This window comes from Acanthopagrus latus, chromosome 2 (genome assembly GCF_904848185.1).
Source record: "Acanthopagrus latus isolate v.2019 chromosome 2, fAcaLat1.1, whole genome shotgun sequence".
Classification (NCBI taxonomy): Eukaryota; Metazoa; Chordata; class Actinopteri; order Spariformes; family Sparidae; genus Acanthopagrus; species Acanthopagrus latus.
Genome location: NC_051040.1, coordinates 17,072,096 through 17,090,871, shown reverse-complemented (window position 1 = coordinate 17,090,871; position 18,776 = coordinate 17,072,096). Strand labels below are relative to the sequence as shown.

At 40.4% G+C, this 18,776-nt stretch overlaps 1 protein-coding gene across 2 annotated transcripts in view; it reads left to right on the top strand.

Annotated features, from left to right (window-relative positions):
* LOC119004767 (F-BAR and double SH3 domains protein 2-like) overlaps positions 1-18,584 on the top strand; it is a 73,632-nt gene extending 55,048 nt beyond the window's left edge. For both annotated transcript variants that reach the window (XM_037071965.1, XM_037071970.1), the window contains 9 exons: positions 3,034-3,123; positions 3,411-3,473; positions 8,467-8,601; positions 9,366-9,449; positions 9,625-9,802; positions 10,920-11,140; positions 12,324-12,516; positions 12,610-12,698; positions 13,787-18,584. In XM_037071965.1, coding sequence (XP_036927860.1) covers positions 3,034-3,123; positions 3,411-3,473; positions 8,467-8,601; positions 9,366-9,449; positions 9,625-9,802; positions 10,920-11,140; positions 12,324-12,516; positions 12,610-12,698; positions 13,787-13,879 — 1,146 coding nt within the window. In that variant the 3' untranslated portion in view covers positions 13,880-18,584. The remainder of the gene's footprint in view (positions 1-3,033; positions 3,124-3,410; positions 3,474-8,466; positions 8,602-9,365; positions 9,450-9,624; positions 9,803-10,919; positions 11,141-12,323; positions 12,517-12,609; positions 12,699-13,786) is intronic.
* The last annotated feature ends 192 nt before the right edge of the window (positions 18,585-18,776 follow it).

Here is an 18,776-nt window from a genome sequence, read left to right as displayed (position 1 = left end):
TACTTATGACCGTAGCAAAAACTACCAGCATGATAAAGATATACATGCTATGATAAAAGTCAAGTGAAAATTTCACAATGTTAAAGTAAACGGCTGCATGAATTATAAATAATGACAGTGTGCCCTAGGCTAACCATGTTTATTCTGCTGGAGGGGAAAAAAGCTATTAAGATTAAAAGTAATATGTGTGATATTCTCTTGAAGAAAACATAAATAAAACTGTTTTTTTTTCTCACCTTCTGAAATCTGTGTAGACTGCTCACTAGTATCAGAGAGTGTGATATTTGAAGTACGTGAGCTCTGCATTTCCTGTGCATCTTCTCACAAACAGACCCATACATTGAAGTCTTCTACCTACAGAAAAGTGTTCACACTATCTTGTTACACTTCCTTGCAAGTTTGTTTTGGTCTTCCCCCCTCGCATACTTTGAAATGCAGCAGCGAGAGCATCTGAAATTCCCCACAGTGATATTAGATGATTATTGGCTTCTACTTGGCTGTTTTCCTCTTTCTAAGGAGTTCTCAGAGGATGAGAGAGTGAGAACAGTTGAGGCAAGAGAGGCTGTCTCCATACTAATGAGCTGTTGAAGGCTGCTGTCAAACTGGCTTCAGCAGACAAGCTGGCCTCATTACCACGTGGCATCAAAATCCATCAGACACAAGACTGTGATCCCAGCAAACAAAACTAATAAGGAATGGAATATTGATTGGAGGTATCGACTCATAATTTACACACAATTTAATCTGTATTGGCGGAGTGTATTTCTGCGAATAAAAACACATATTGTGTCCGGAACAAACAGTTCACTCAGCTGATAGCACTGATTCTGTCAGACTGGATGATTTGGAATAAATGGCAGGAATTGTGAAACAGTTATGATACATACTCATGGTAATTGTCCAGTTTTGATCCAACTTTGTCTCTTTATGTTTGACATTAAAATAACAGCTTCTGTCATCATGTCGATGGTTCAGTGTCAAACAGGGTGAAACAGGCTGCACTGTGTAACTTCAGTGAGAGGGTAGGATCACAGCATTACACATGTTTACGTGACGTAATGAGTTTTGTTTGTAGTTAGCACCTACATTACATCTGACAAATTGTTACAGACCTGAGATTTCTATTTATGACAGTGGTTTTGCACTCAGAAACTGTCGAGGCACCGCCAATTTCTATTTAATACTACTTTAAATGGATCTGATATGTAGGACTGACATGAGGATCAGACTTCATATTGTTTTACATCTGTTTCCATAAAACTAAAATTAAAAAAACTTCTTCCTGCTGCATCTCTCTGCCTGTCTATCTCTCCATCTAATTTTTCTGCCTACCTTTCTGTCTGTTTTATTGATTATAGTTGCCCAGCTGGGGTTGTACACTCTGTCCACCAGTGATCTGTGCCCACACCACTGGCTGCCTATTCTATTGACTTTAACTACAGAGTATACTGCAGCACAGATGGCTTAGCATGTATTGGCCTTTTTTGTACATTTCTTCTCTGTAGTCTGGTATGTTTATGGTCCAGCACCCAAGACCGCTGCCTCCTTTAAGCAGTTGTTGGGTGCTGCTAATGGAAAGGGAAAAAATGGAGGCACTTAAGGAGCTTAGGTCTTTATTGATCAAAGCCAGGAAGTCTGTCTTGACAGTGTGTGTCTGTCTGTCTGACTGCACATCTCCAAGGGAGGGAGATATCAGCTATCAATCTGCTACGTCAGCAACGGTAAGAAAGGAAAGTGGAGGATAATGAAAGGGGAAATTGATCAAAACGGTGAGAAACAGCAGGAAGCAAAAGAGAAAGGATCAGAGATAAAAGAGAGTTGAGGATGCGAGACAGACTGAATGTAAATCTCGGGGGTTTCTCTGCTGGTGGTTATAGCATCATCATTATCATCATCAACATCACATTGTCCCATTAGGAAAGAACACCGCTCATTAAAAGAAACTACAACAAGATTTGATGATTTGCCACTTAGAAAAATAAATGACACAGATTCCACATATTTAGGGCTGCAGATCAAGTTCACATCCTCACTCTTGTCACTGTGCTGCATGTGATCTGACACAGCTGAAAGGCCCAAATAAATGAAAGTAGAATTGATTTGGAGATGACTATAAAACATAACACTCAGTGCACTGAGAGGGGTGTACCGTGTCTACAGACAGTCTATTATTAAAATGTTTGCTCTGTTCTGCAGGTTCTCATGGGGTCCTTCTCTCTGCATCATCTAAAAAAAAAAACATTATATATGAGAAATGATCCCCATCTGGGTGCTTACTGTATATAGCAATGTTTGCTAATAGCAAATTATATTGTTATTGTCTTGCATTTATTTTGCTCCTGCATCATGGCCATAAAATATTTTAAGAAGTGAACTGAAGATTTATTACGTCTTTTTATCTGCTTAGTATACAGTAAGTTTTCCATCAGTAGGAAAGCAGTTGCCATTGCCGAATAAACATGAAGCAGGAAGTCTGACTCTTCTAAACCTGGAGAATAAACTGACTGTGATCATTGTATGTCTTAATAAGGCTGCTTAATACCTGCTTTAATGCACCTAGTGGAGGGGAGCTCAAACTTTTTCCCTCAGAGGACCAAACCTTAAACTTACTGATGGGCCACAGGCTGAAAGCAACTGTCCAAGTTGCAACAAGGATCCAAAGTTTCCTTAAGCGACTCACTTTCTGCTTCCTGTCACACTGCCTGCTGTGCACAGATTATGAAAATGAATCAATATTTAGGGATCGTACATATTTAAACAGCATTTTTACCTCACATAAAAGAAAACAACATAAACAGTGATGATTTTTTAAAATTTTGTTAATCAATTTAGATGGTTTTTTTTTGTTTTTTTTTACAGAAACATCGGCAGTGTTAAAGGCTCACAGTGACTATTTAAACATGGTTCAAACAGGGCTCTTAGATAGAACTGCACTCAGGATGATGTTCTTTTCAAGACTGATGTGAGAAAAAGTGTGTAGGTCAGTTATGTGTTTCATGTTCTTAACATTTCTAATGCCTTCTCTCTCCAAAGACAATAAAGCTAAAAGCCGAAGCTCGGTTGGACCTTCTGCGGCAGGTGGGGGTTGCTGTGGATACCTGGCTGAAGAGCGCCATGAACCAGGTGTGTGTTTTGTCTAAGTGTTGGAGAAGATGTCTACTGATACTGTATTGTATGCGCGTGTGTGAGAGAGCCTCTCCTTCCCTTTTCCTGACTTGCTTCATTCAGTTATAGATGTTTGTGAGTGCATTCATTCACACGTGCAACCGGTGGAGTGTTTGTGTGTGTAGATATTTGAATCCTGTCAAGCATGAATTCCAGTTTTAGTGCAGTGTGTTTGTGGGTGAGTGTGCCTGTTCGCAATATGTGTATAAACCCCTCCCCCTTCACTCTCTCTGTGCATGCTGTAGGTGATGGAGGAGTTGGAGAATGAACGTTGGGCCAGCTACACTTCCCACGATCCCTCACTGTCGGTGAGACACCTCCCCTCACTGTGCTGCTTTTTTGCCAAGCCAGCAGATGTTCTTCCTTTTTTTCTCTCGAAAATAGACCACGTATTAATTCAATTAAAAAAAAATTGGATGCTAATAGTAATTCATACAGTACATGTATAAATTATTTTGGCACTAAATTTAAGGTTGCGCGGATTATGACTTGGCAGCAAAGTGCAAATCTCACATCTACAAATCAGAAGTAGCAGAGTATGTTTTCACAACATTACGCAAGTTGAAGCTGATGTGTGTTGCATGTATGTTGGTTCTTTTACTTGCTTTAAATGAAAATCACCGGACCACTGAATTGTGTCATGTCACTTTATGTTAGTCATTTGTCTTCTATTGGCCCATCTCTTTACCAATGGTTTGTCTTCTTCTTCTTCTACTGCACTAAATTCACCATTAGGCAAATTAGTGATTTGTGATATTGAGCTATTTGAATAAAATTTGACTCTACTTAAATTAAGAACACACAGAAATGTAATGTAAAACTCTAGGGCTTATAACCATAGACTTTTCGCCCTTTATGATTTCATGATAAGTGAAAACCACCAAGCTAGAACCGTTCTCCTGACAAATCACTTCCTGAGTGATGTAAATTGCGAGATAATTGACCTCAGCCTCTTCTGCCTAATCTTCTGTCACACCGGTTACAGCCTCTTAAAATGGCCCACATCCCCACTAGAATACTGATGAAGTCCTCAGACAACTTGCAGTTTTTATTTCATGACCCTTAGCTTTAATGACAAGATAGACTGAGTACAGATCTGAAGCCTGAAGGGACCTTTTTATCAACTAATTGTGTTTATTAGTGTGTGTGCATGTCAGAGGGGAGAAGGTGGACTCCAGGCAGTTCCACATCACTCTTTTCTCATTACTGGCAGTAGTAGATTGTCTTTTTTCGTACTGTATATATCATTCAACCTTGAACAAACAGATTAATATTTTTGGAAATCCTCTTCTAGGTGAGAAGTAGTGACATAATAGCAAACGGGAAAGGACCCACATGCAGAAACAAAAAGTGTGTCCAATAAACCAAAACTGTGGACAAGAAAATGGTGGGTGACAAAAACTTGCAACAAGAAAGCAGGCAAAGGAAAATACCAATGCAAATACAAAAACTGAGGACAAACCAGAAGAAAAACAACAAACAAATCAGGAACAGAGGAAACACAGGAGATGCATGGACGAAAACAGACAAACCAACAAAGAGTAAGGGAACAACACAGACTTAAATACAAACTAAATTACCAAGGGGATGCAGGTGCAGGTGGAGAGACACTGCTATCAGTGCAGTGCTAAGGAGGCTGAAACAGGGGGGAGACAGAACACTGGGGACACAGGTGAGCATGAAGGAGAAGGTAATAAGAAGACACAAGAGGATACAACTATGAAAGAAAAAAGGACATGAGTAATCCGAAACCAAAACCAAGACAGTTAGATGTGAAGTTTGATACCACTCTAATGTATGCATGCTAAATATGTAACAAGGACTTGGAGCTGGTTAGCTTAGCTAAGCCCTTGGCAAGAAACAGCATCTGTGCATCTCCCAAATATTTAGAACCATTTCTTGAAATTAGATTTTACAAATGACTACATTTTCCAAAAGTGATGTTCAAAGAACTTTTAAAGTAATACCTCTGATGGGTTTAGTTGATATTTTTCTTAAAACTAGATGAGATAAAATTCAAGCCCAATGTGATGGTGCGTCTAATTATGCTCAATCAAAAATACAGCATTATATATTCTGTGTCCTTGTGTGTGTGTGTGTGTAACTGGATTTGTACATGAATTATGGATATTTATGTGCATTTTTATTTGTGCGTTTGTCTATGCATTTCTGTCTCTCCTTTGGAAATATGGGGAGGGGAGTGTGTCCAGGAGTGTAATCCCACACGGGACTTTGTTAGAAGGTGTGTGTGTGTGTGTGTGTGTGTGTTTCTGTCTGTCAGCAGGACTAAACATAGTCGGCCTGCTCGGTTGGAAGCACTTGACACTCTGCTCACATGACTTTGCAGCTCACAGCTGACACAAGAAAGACAGAGCAACTGAGTGTTAGAAAGGGAGAGAGAGTCATGGGGGGAAAAGGGGGAGAGTTGTGTGATGAAAGAGGGAGACTGAAGAAAGGGGGGGAGAGCAAGTTGAGAAAAAGGAGAGGTGGTGTGATGCGAGGGAAAGGATGATGGGGAGAGGTGAGGAGGGAGCGACGTCACAGTGATAATGTTGAAGTAAAATTGGATGCAGAGGTGAGATAGATGGAGGGATTGTGAAAAAACTGCAGAGAACATAGATGAATATAAATATATAAGGCCCTGGTATATAGCAAAATATGTTAGAAAATTGCACAGACAAAATGGTGACCATGTTTCTAACACCTTCCAAATACTTCATCACCTGCATGTAGGTGGTAATGTGTACTTTTGCATTTTTCTCTATGTGTCCCTTAGGCATCGGTTCAACTTTCTGTTCCTTTATTTATAACATAAATTAGTTTTAGGCGAGACTTGCTGAAAACTCCTCCATCTGGCGTGGGTGTCATTAATAGCACAGACCAGGAGGCAGTTTGATTTTTTGAGGCATTTGACAGCAGTTCAACAGCCTTTGATTTTACTCGAAGTGTACTGGAGCCTTAAGAGACTGACAGAGGCAAAGAAGAATGATTATAATAACAAGGTGCACAATAGGAAATGAAGAAGAGGAAGGAGGAGGAGAAAGAGAAGAAAAAGATGAGGATGTACACAGGATTGTTAAAAGCAGTTTGCTGATTAGGGAGAGATTAAGAGAGGAACGGATGGATGGATCTTGAATAATAATCTGGGGAAGAGAGCGAAGAAAAACAATGGGAGTGGGGAGCGAGCACTTCCGTCTATCCTTTCCTCATTCCACTCAACTTTATTATTACGACTATGAAATACTGTAAGCCAAATCCCTCTGGCAGCCACTGGCTTCATTACAATATCACTTTCACAGTTATTACCTCCAGGACCAATAAAACCGGCCATTGGTCCACATCTCAGCTGTACAGTTGGACAGTGTAATTTTTTTGGTGATATTTTATTGGGTTATTACTGAAATACGTGCCAGTCTTTTTAGTTCTGGGATGAAATGGAATTGGCCCTGAGGCAGTGCAGTGTACCTTTAAATCAATGCAGTAAAGTGGATAAGAGTGACGTTGCACAGCAAACACGCAGCCAACAATAAATATGACTTTGCCACCAACCCACAAAATATGGACCTGAGCAGTTGACTTCCATCCGACTGAATTTATCTCTCCACCCAGTTACTTATTTCTTGGCTGTGTCTGAAGTCACTGCCTGTCTACAGTTTAAGTACTGTCACTGCACAGGTAGATACTGGAAAATGATTTGCGTCTACATCTAGGGGAATTAATTAACACTGAGCCTTGTGGCTGTGCCCAGCTACTAACAGGCAACAACACTTCACTCTCTTCACCTGAGTGTACGTCTCAGCATAATCTCTCTGAGCATAATCAGCATTCATTCTTGAGCCAAATGACACTTCCATTGCACAAGTATTTATTGGCTGCATCTCCAAGCTCTAATGATGGAAACTTAACACCAGCTTGGTGCTTATTTTTGCCCCTTTTCTGGCAGGATGCTATGGCGTGTGTAAGGTTATGGTGATGGATGCTGGGGCATATACATGTTACTTTTGGTGAAAAATGTCATGAGTATGTCGTGATCCCTTGAGTTTTCCTCTAACACTAGAATAAGGTTGACTTGGTTTTTAGAGACGCTCATTCAGAAATACTGAATTTATGGTCGTAAAACTTGGTACATACACACATACATCCCTCCCTCACGATGAATTGTGATAAATTTGGTGATCCTACAGCGTCAAAATTTCAGTTTCGATCTACAAACAAATGCATGCAGAACCAATGACAGTGACAGTTTCAAATCAGCCTCGGCTGACAGTGATTAGTGCTAATAAGCAAATGTTTACATGGTAATACACTAAACTAGATAGTGAGCATGGTAAATATTATCCCTGCTGCATGATAGCAATGGCATTGTAGGTATGTGAGCATGCTGTTAGTATTTAACTGTGCCTAAGTGCCACGTGGCAGCACATTTTAAATTACGTATCAGATAAGGACATTTTGTAAAGCAAATAAGTAAGGATCATGCAGTGTGTACTGTTTCAGTTGTAAAGGTATTTCGCAAGCTTTCCCAGTGGAACGCTTTGATAAGAGTATGTTCATTTTTACCAGGGAACACCTTCAGACCACACCTGATGGCTAGTGTTTCCCTTGAGAACACTTTATTTTCTAGGGGATATCAGCTCATATACAAAACACACATCTGTTTTGTTCTGCACCGGTGTCGAGTTTACCATGTCAACAGAAATCTGATGACTAAACACAATGACTTAGGAATGGATAAACCCACACACACACACATATGCACACACACTCCATCTCCATTGTTTTGGCCAGCTCAGTTTGCTGCGTGTGATAGATCTTTCTACCAGCTGGATCACATGACCTTCATATAAGCCAGTGAAATTCTCATGGAACAAAAGAGGGAGGGGCTGGATCATGTGAAACATCAGTCCCTCTACACCTGTGTCTAAAAGCTGTAGTACCCACACTGAGCAGGACAGAACAGGAAGGAAAGGTAAGCGTTTCTATTGATGAAAGTGTGACACTAGCATTAAGAGAGGGCAAACACAGACATGAGGGGAATAAGGTAACGTGTGAAAGTGTGTCTTATATTGATAAGATATGCACAAGTTGATGGAAGTAGACTTTGGTACATCAGGCATTAGAACCAACAGGTTATGTAGAAAATAGTTTCTTATAAAGCTTTTTCAGTATTTTAGCTCAGCGTCTTTTGTTTATTTGATCTGGAGAGTAATGTGCCGTATGAAAGGTGACCCGATCTCTTCATATTTGTCCTTGTAGTTATCAGAGGTTTTGACTTTATCTGGCTGTGTTTGTGTGTTAAAGGGCACAGTGGACTTGGAGCGCGAGGAAGGAGAAGAGTGTGAAGAGAACATGGAGGTTTTTGACGACAGCAGCTCTAGTCCTTCAGGAACCCTCCGCAACTACCCGCTAACCTGCAAAGTCCTCTACTCATACAAGGTATGAACACACACACAAACACACACATGCAGACATGCTGTCTTTGCTTCTGCAGTTACATGGTCACACTCATACACATATCAAATGTCTGCAGCTACCTGCTCAACCACAACGCACAATCACTGACATCCAAATACACAGGGAGACTAGACTAATGTCAGTGTTGCATTTGTTGGAAATGCAACTCTTTGTTTTTAACAGCGTATTTCTGCTGCGGCTCAACCGACACGGTTCATTCGGGGTCAATACCGATTATTAATAATCAAGGAGACCCAATAGCTGATGTACAACTGCAGTAAAAATTAAGGTCTTAGTGTCAAAATTTAGAATAATCAGTGATAAATTTAGAATAATCAGTGATTGAATGTAACAATGTACAGTTTACTAAAGATACTGATTTAGATAACTGGAGAAGTGCTGAAAATCAGATCCAATATTCAGCCTTTCAGCAACTTATTTTTAAAACTGCAAGGACAGATTATCCACTTGTTGACGAATGTTGGATGGCATTGTTCTCTCAGACAGATACTAAAAATAAAATCATAAAATCCTAAAAGGATTGGCAAATAAAAGTAGACCCACCCAAGCAAAGTATGTGTGGGGAAACACAGTAAATACATCTAATAAGCTACACGTATCAAGAGACAGTCGTGGTTTAAGGTGCTCTGAAGAGAGCGATATTCACTCCCCTTTTTGGGTCAACTACTTTTTTCTCATTCTCACTCCATCTGTCTTTAACACTGTTATGTGTGTCTCTCCTGCAGGCCTCTCAGCCAGATGAGTTAACGATTGATGAACAGGAGATGTTGGAGGTCATTGAGGATGGAGACATGGAGGATTGGGTCAAGGTGCACAAACACACACACAGATGTGCATTGTGATGACATTAACAACAACAGAAGCTTATCTGATGGGCTCTGTTTGGTGTCACAATCTTCTGTGGCCTCCTGGTGTTCAAATTTCTCCTCCCATGACTCAGTGAATGCACTTCACTGTGTGTGTCTGTGTGTTTGTGTTTTCTAGGCTCGCAATAAGACAGGCCAGGTGGGCTACGTCCCAGAGAAATACCTACAGTTCCCGACCTCCAACAGTCTGCTGAGCATGCTCCAGTCTCTGGCTACGCTCGATGCTCGATCGCACACCTCGTCAAATTCCACCGAGCCAGAGCTGCACTCCAACTGCATCAACGGAGACACAAACAGTAAGTACGCTGAAAACCAGGCAAGTGGTAAATTATTCCTTGAAATAATTAAACTGCATGCCAGGAGTTTGAGTAAAACAAGCTAGTTCCAGTTGTACCAGTGTAATGAGGTTATTATGTGCCTCTGATTAAGGCATTTTTCTCTTTACTGCTTCGCTGGAGTTGCTCGGAATCCAGCTGTAAACAACACTTATTTTGCAAAGCAGGGTGTTATTAGAATAAGCGAGCGTGAGTCGTCTAACTTGCTGGGGGAAACAAGATAAAAATGTCTCTGCGGTTGCAGTAGTCAACAGAAGTGTGAAAGCAAAACGGCAAAAAAATTTAACCGTGTTCAGGAAAAAAGCCTTTGTTTAAGCACACTTACCATCAGCTGAGGACACGTTTTTTGCTGCTACCATTCTAGTGCCTCACTGGAAGAGAAGCAAGGGCTACAATAACTACCTTAGTTGTTTAAAACTGAGCAAAACAAGAACAAAACACCAGGGGCTGAAATTGCTGGATGATTTCATAAAATGGCCAGGAGCTGAGATTTATCACAAACATTAACTCTCATGCACACACAGCATATTCAGTGTGTAAAAAAGGGTTCATAATTAGCGAAAGCTGGACATCTTACTCTGCTTTGACTAATGTTGACCAGGCTTGTTGAACTGCACCTATCAGCCTGACTGTGTAAATGAAATCTTCATTAATTTCCTCAGATAATAATAAAATTGTGTGTTATGTTCATGTTACCCGATTGGTTAAACATGTCTTCCCTGCATGCCATAATAAGAAGATTATATACCCTCATGAAAGCAACAGTAGATCATCCTTCCTACCTTACCTCTCCTTCCTTCTTCTTCTACTTTCTCTTTGTAATGCTGTGTTTCTGCTCTAACCGAATACTAGGAGACGACACATGGGGAAATTCAGGCACTTCATTATTAGTACAGTTACGCCTGTCTGTCTTCTCTGTATCTCCCTCTCTCTGGTGGTGTGTGCCATTCTCGTAATGACAATGAGGGCCAGGCAGACAAGGAACTACATTTCCACAAGAATAATTATTCCTGCTGTGTATCTCTTATTGCCTTCTCTCTCTCTCTCTCTCTCTCTCTGTCTTCCTTCCTCTCCGCAGTGATGTATGTCCGCGCACTTTATGATTACGAGGGCCAGGCGGACGAGGAACTCTCCTTTTGCGAGGGAGCGGTGATCCGCCTGCTGAGCCGGGACACTCAAACGGACGACGGCTTCTGGGAGGGGGAGCTAAACGGACGGGTGGGCGTCTTCCCCTCTGTGCTGGTAGAGGATTTCACTGAGAATGGGGAGACCAGTGGAGGAGGGACAGGTGATGTACAGGTATGCTGATGCAATCTCAGACACCTTTGTGGCAAAAGACAGCAGGGCAGATTTAAAATGGAGACTTGCACTCCAACTGGAGTAACACATTTAGTGCATCACTCTGGAAGAGCGAGTCTTATCAGTATTTCCTCAGGGCAGAAATACCAAGGACAGTGTGTAGTCTACGGTGCCACTTTTCCCCCCTCTCCCCTCCCTTCCTGGCTGTTGTCCAGTAGATCTATCAGCAGGGCAGAGTTCACAAACAGTGGATCAGAACTGCTGTGTTCCTGCGGCGTTCTGATAAAAAACCCAGTGCTGCAATCATAGAAAGAGGTCTTATCTGTGGCACAGAGTGCTACCCTATTAGAGGCTCAGCAACAGGAAGGATACAGCCTCTCCCTTCCTAGAAGCCCGAAGTCATAACACAATAACTATTAACTTCTTTTGAGTCATATGTGGGGAAGATTGGTAAGAAATTAATCTGAAGCCTTCTTCCTGCACTTCTAACTAGTAATCCAGCAATGTTTCTGTATTCTTTACAGTGCCTTGTCTAAAAAGCTGCTCTAATTAATGTTTTTACATTAACAGTAGATGAATAACTATAAAGTGAAAGGGGTTGCTTTTTGCGTCAAACACCCAGAGAATTATGTGACTCCCTGCAGCTCTATGAAGCATTTTTGCATTTTTCAATTTTTCAGTTTCAGAGCAAATGAACTGTTCAGTTAGTTGTTGCTGCTCTCATAGCATTAATTTCACTGAGTAAAGCTCTCAAATCCCCACTGCACACTATTTGCTGCACACCAAAGGGCAGACAGACACAGTTGGCAACTATCTGGTGAACATAGTGGAGTATTCAGCAGTTAAAGAGCCTCAGGAAGTGATGGAGACTAACAACAGATCTGAACGAGTGCTGACATTGAACTTAGATTCAACAAGTGGGCAGAAATCCAACTCCAAATCATTGTCAGTACCTCTCTGTGTGTGCTGGATGTGAAAATAAGCTTGTGCTTGTGGCCCCTGAGTGGCAAAATGTACATTAATGAAGGATCGAGACTAAACGCCACTTTGCATCTCCACCAGGCCAGAGTCATTTTGATTGTTAATCATTCCACCAGTGACATGATTTCATAGTCTGTAAGTTGAAACCAATAAAACTTTTGTTGATCAGCCAGTATTTCTCTGTTTCTGTCCCTTGGCCCAGATTTCCCCATCGCTGAAGCTGCCATCGTCTTTGCCACCTCTTCCTCTGTATGACCAGCCTCCCATCAGCCCTTTCACCAGTCCCGAGACCTCAACTCCGCCTCCTCTACCACGATCACCCTCTGCAGCACTCAACGGGGAGCACAAGCCTCCACCACCCAACTCATCTCACAAGGGACCGCTGTCCACCCACAGTAAGCCAAACAGGCGCGTAGTTAATAGAAAATAGGTCATTGTGGCTTTTTTACTGTGAGTACATAGAAATGTCCCTCTGTCTCCCTCTGTAGATCAAAGCTCTGGCAGGAGTCCAGTGTCGCCAGGATTTCCACAGCCACTGAGATTCACCCCTGAAGGAGGCCCAGGCAAACTACGACCTGTTAGTATAATACTTATTCCAGAAGTGTGTTTACTTGGATGTTATTGTTTTAATGACAAAACTAGAGTCTCTAGTTTGATCGGTCCAATAATGTTCTGATCACAGTTTCTATTTTAAGTTCACAAAGCAAAGTTGGCATAACTTCTGTCAAAGTTGAAGCTGTGTGTCAGACTAGATTTCAGAAGGTTTTTGGTTTTTGTCTTAAACTTTTATAGAAAACTTGGGGTGATTGTTTAAACTATACAGACGACAACAACAGAATGTGATAATATGCTAATTTTTATTTTTATTTCTCGTACATATACTCAGTTGAAATCAGTACAAAGACAATATATGTTGTTGGTGTTTCTCTAGCAAATGATCGCGTTTCATTTACCTTTTAAATGGCGTCCCACCTTTTACACATGTTTCAGTTTGTTATTACTGTATTAATGATTAATTACAAGTTTGAAAGACATGTTTCCTCTATGGTTATGTAAGTCATCATTTTATTTAAGGCCAGCTCAAGATCTTAGATCAGCGAGGACTTTTATATTTTACATATTTCAGCATAACAAACTCAGTTGTTCTCAGTGAAGTGCTTTATCAAAGTTTATTGAGTGGGATAGAAATAAATGCCGACAGGCAACAAGCCAATCAACACAAAACTCAACACATCAAATACAATATGCTAATTTCTCTACTGTGATAGTAAATTGACCTTGGCTTTTGATGGTATTCTCTTACGTTTTATTTACCAAACGAAAACAAATCAATATGTTATAATCTGTAAGACAAATAATTGTTTGTTGCAGCTTTATGGTACATGGGTCTCTCTTTGCTCTTTTCTTTCCTAAATGTAAAGGTCAGTGTTGATTAAATGCATGCCCTTTAAATACCAGTTAGAGGATTCAAAATACGGTGTCTATTAAGAAAAGGCTATAAAATGAGAGAATAAGTATTTTTTACTTTGTGGAGATAAAAGGTTTGTGTGCAGCTGCAGGAAATGAAAAATATGCTGTTTGTCAAATAAAGAAAAGTAGGGCATCTCTGTTATTGTCTTATTTAGTTTTCTCTCTTAAATTTACATTCATAATGTTCCCTTGCAGGTGCGAGCGGCACCCCCTCCACCCAAACAGCACCCCCGAAGACAGCAGGAGAAGAGTGACAAGACGGAGGAGGTGGAGATCACGCTGGTGTGACAGACAGACAGGCTGGCAGGCGGTTAAAGAGACATAGAAAAAAAAAAAACATGACAGACACACGTATCCTACAGGCTGGGGAGCTGAACTGCTCTGAACTGAAGTCGGCTTAATAAAGTGATGTGAAGTAAACCGAACTGAAGCACGTCCGACACCCCCGGCCTCTCCGCATCTTCTCTCCTCCTCAAGTTGAGGAGGAGAGCAGAGAGAGGGCAGAGTATCCAATTTAATAATCTCCGTATTAGCTTCCTAATGAAGTGCAGCAGTAGCCGCCCCCACGTCCCTCTCCGCCCTCCCCCGTCCTTCCATTCTTGCCTTAAAACTTCACCTCAACGGGCAGCAAACCCGAGCACACTGAAGAAGAGGAAGAGGAGGAAGAATGTCTACAGAGGGGGAGTGTGGGAAAGTTAATGATGGGCTTGGCAAGTTTTCTTTTATCTTGTTAAGCTTACTTCAAGATATTGTAATTAGTTTATCCTCCTTCAAAGGAAGATCATTCTGCTACGTTTCAGAGATTTCACTTTTTTCACCCACAAATAATTAAATGTGAGAAAAGTAATTGAGCCCTGAAAGTGACAAAATGTAGTTTAAGACAAGTCAAAAATATAACTCAGCTCAACACAATAATATTGTTTGGTTCAATACATATTAGTTTATTAAATCATTTATCCATTTTCCCCATGAAAATGTTCCTTTTCAGCACCGCATTTTAAATTGTTCTCTTGCATATAATGAAAAAATGAAAATTTGGAAAATTGCTTGTATTTGAAGCAATGGAGAGGGTGTGTGGATAGATGGCTGAACCTTATGTTTCCATTCAACTGCACCGTCTACATTATTATATTGCTAATCATCCATTTTCTGTTACTGCATATAGCTGAAGCATCACTGTATAAACGCTGCTCAAGTATACATTTTAACTAATTAGTTAATTAAATGTATTTATACATTTAAGTCAGCAAGCCAACCCCAAGCCAAACTTGGGACTTCTGTATTTAGCTCATTTGACATTTGGAGAAAAGAGACATTAAATCACAAATATGTACAAAATTTTGGGTTTCTGTAGTCTGTAAACTTCCAAATAGCTTCCTTGCATTACGAGTGGCTTGCTAGCTAAAATGCGCTAGTTATTGTCACGAGAGTTTCTACACTAATGCTACATTATGATATATTACTGATTAACAGTAGGTGCAGGAGCTGGTGTAGCTACTAGCTTTGTGCTAAGTGTGTTTAGCCACCAATGTCTTTGGCTAAGCTAGCTAGCCACACACCTGTGCGGTGAGAAAAACAGGGACTAGATAAATGATTAAGTGTGATCCAAAATAAATGCTCAAATGACAGATTTTAGATTTGATTGGTTTTATGAGTTATATTTTTGGCTTGTCTGACACATTTTTTTTTTCATTTTACAAGTGAGCCTGATGAGAGTGAACGAGTAAAAAAACTTGCCAAACGTGTCATGATTTGGATTTGCAGTTGCGGTTTAAGTAAATGGACAGAGAAATGTGGGTGGTGTGTGGAGACGCAGTGTCCCCCTCCCCCCTCGCCAGCCCTTCCCTCGCAATATATAGTCCTTATCATCATACGTATTCAATGTGTATTAGTACAGTACATTACTGTTGTCATAGGAATGTTTATGCACAGCGTTTTCATATAGACTAACTCAGCTGAATGGAATATCATGTCTGATATGTAGTGGAAGTTTTATCCTCATCTTATACTGAAAGGGCATTGTAAATACAGTATGAAGGAGAGAGGAAAGAGGAGAGGGAAGGAGAGGATGAAAGAGAGACACAAGGAGGCTGGATCCTCCCTTCTGTTCTTTTCTCCACCTCTCTTCCCGCCCTTCCTTTCTTTATCTCCCTCTGTTTCTCTAATGTCTGTTCTGTCCATCGGCAGTCAGTGTGAATCGGTGGCGATCACACACACACACACACACACACACACACACGTTACATTATACTGTATTACGCACACCCTGCTATATCTTCTCTCATTCTCTGACCCTCCGAGCGCTTGTGTTGGTTCAGGAGGAGGTCGATGGTGCTTCCAAAGGCACTGAAATTGTTGGTATTCACTATGTGGTGACAAAGAAAAACATTTATCCAAGATGATATAGACACTGATCGTATTTTGGGTCGGGGGGGTTTTATTAATCACAGACTGAACTGTATAGCTTTTATCCCTGCAGATTATATCTCCTCTCACATTGATTTTGCTCACCTATAACATATATCCTCGTTTAGTTGACATGGTATTATTTTTCTCTTTCCAAGCAACTCCACCACATCGTATGGGAGTCTGGTTTTTTTTTTATTTTTTTATTTTGAAAACAGTACCGAAAACATCCATAACAAGAAATTAACCTTTTCATAATTCGATATCATCCATTTGTTCTCCTGCTGGTTCATGTTTCAACTGTGATGATGGTGTTTAGAAATAGAAACAAAAGAGGTGTATAAAAGAAATGCATCGTGCTCAATGGACAGAACTTGCAAACGACATTCAAATGGAGCTAAGTACAATTCTTTTGTTTTGTTTTTTTACTCAAAGTAAGTAAATCATCCCCCTTAAAATACCCTTCAAGCCTTTAAAACTCCTTGCCTAAAGGGCAGCGTAGCACTTTTATTTAATTGTACCTTCCCTGGAAAGTAGCAGTACCTTAACACACATCAGGATGAACAGAAAGGAGTTATTCTTTTCATTCTGATTCTGTGGTGGATCCTTTTTTTTTATTTCAGTGTGACTGATGATCTTTTTTTTTATGATCATTATTCTCCACTCTTCCAAAGAGATGGAGAGATAATTGTGGACAATGTAATTTGGTGTTTTCCTTAATTTATAAAAAGAAAAAACAAACAAACAAAAAATTAAAGAGAGGGATCTTTTGAACGAAGACCTGGAGATAATGTGTTTTATTATTTGGTCCTGCAACAGCACAAGATGTGAAGTTGCGTCCCAGCTCCTTCCTACATACCTGTTTTCAATCAGAGTTAGATCATGTAGGGAGGAAAAAGTCTATATAAACTCAAAAGTTGTCTTGAATGGATACTAAATTGACCCAGCATGTTACAGCAACATACCTGCCAACCTTCAGGCCTCAAAACTAGGGAGAATTTTGTAACCAAGCAGGGTTTAGGGACATATTTAAGATTCATAGACTGCGTTTCCTGCACTCTGTTGACATTTAAAGAATGAGAATAACTAAATAAGTAAAATGCAACTGCATTTTTATTTTAATTCTCATGAAACTTTGCAGAATTAACGCAAACTTGAGTAAATCTGTGGCATAAAAAAGTTATATTAATATCTCTTAATTTATGCACCTGTCCCTTAGAGAGTCTGTGCATGCCGCTGCCCTGTGTTTCAGCCTCTCCAAGCTCTGTAAATCTGACAAAGTGGCTCAACTTAGAAAGAAAAAAATTCGAGGAAACTGATTACCTCAAAATGACCAAGTAAAGTAGACTTAAAATTTGTTTATATACTCTCATCTCCGCTCCATTTCCCGGTTAGTTTCTCACTCCCTGAGGAGGATGAGGTGCAACGTTAAAGCAGGCTACACGCTGTACGGCACCAGACACTTGATGATGATGATGATGATGACAAAAATGGGAAAAAAAGTGTGAAAAAACTGTCATAAATCGGAGAAATATGGGAGCATTGTGACCGGGGGAGGGCAATGAAGAACTCGCAGGGAAAATCAGGAGGGTTGGCAAGTATGTAGAGGTATGCAGGAGCTCCTCACAGCTGGAAACAATTCAAAATTAAAGCATTCAATCAGTGTTGCTTTCACTTTGTTATTAAAGTAGCAGTATCAGCACCTTTCCTGTCGGTACACAGCTGTAAAGGATGTTTATTTCTTGTACATTATCAGCAAAAACAGCCTGATGTATGAAGGAAAGTATCAGTATTATTGATATGCAGTTTGGAGTTGGGGCACAGCTTAAGGCTGAAAGAAAGAAAGAAAGAAAGAAAGAAAGAAAGGCTGAAACTGGTTGACTGGCTTCGTCTTTGCGAAGGCCGAGTTGAAGTGATGCAAGTAATGAAGCAAATGAAACAAATTCATTGTTAAACTGCTTCAGCTTTCAGAAACAACATTATTTGTAGCATCCACACCTGACAGCATTTAACAGCTGGAATCAGCTACAGTTTTGGATCTGACCCTCGGCTCCTCTGCCGGCGTCAGCTTTAACAGCAGCCTCTCCCCGAGTCCTCTCAGATCTTTCAAGATTTCTCGAACTTGTTTGGGAGTTTAGGGTTTATGGCTGCGTCACACAGATCTCCCCACCATAAATGCTCCTTCAGGCTTTCACTTAGATTTAAGATTTATGGCTTTTTTGTTGCCAGTTGCTCTTTGAACATGATTATTTCCCCCTTTATAACGGTCCCTCTGGTCCATGATGGTGTTTAATAAATTGATATGGGCCTGTTTCTGTTTTTTTTTTAATTTTTTTTTTTATGTGTTGTACATTTCTTTTTTTATTTTTTATCCTTTCGTTTTGGGAGCAGCCGCACAGATGCTGCTCTCAGCACATCGGTGGAACAACAGCTCGCCTTCTCTCTCTCTCTCCACAGACTGTGACGGTGACAATGATGAGAACAGGCGCAAAAGTCTTTCTGCATATTATTATTGACTGTACAAAAAAAAACAAAGTTTGTATTTATTGTGTACAAATGTTAATTAATAAAAAAATATGGAAAAGTTGTTTCCTCTCAGTTATTCTGCTCTTCTTCTTCCTTTTCCCGTGTGTTTATGCGCCTGTCTGACATATTTGAGTATGTAAACAACTGATAATTTGGCTGATTGACTGTGTGTGTGTTCGTGTGTGTGTTACATGGACGATCCATTCACTGGAAGGGTGGGTGTGATCATGATAACACTCTCTAAACACTGGAG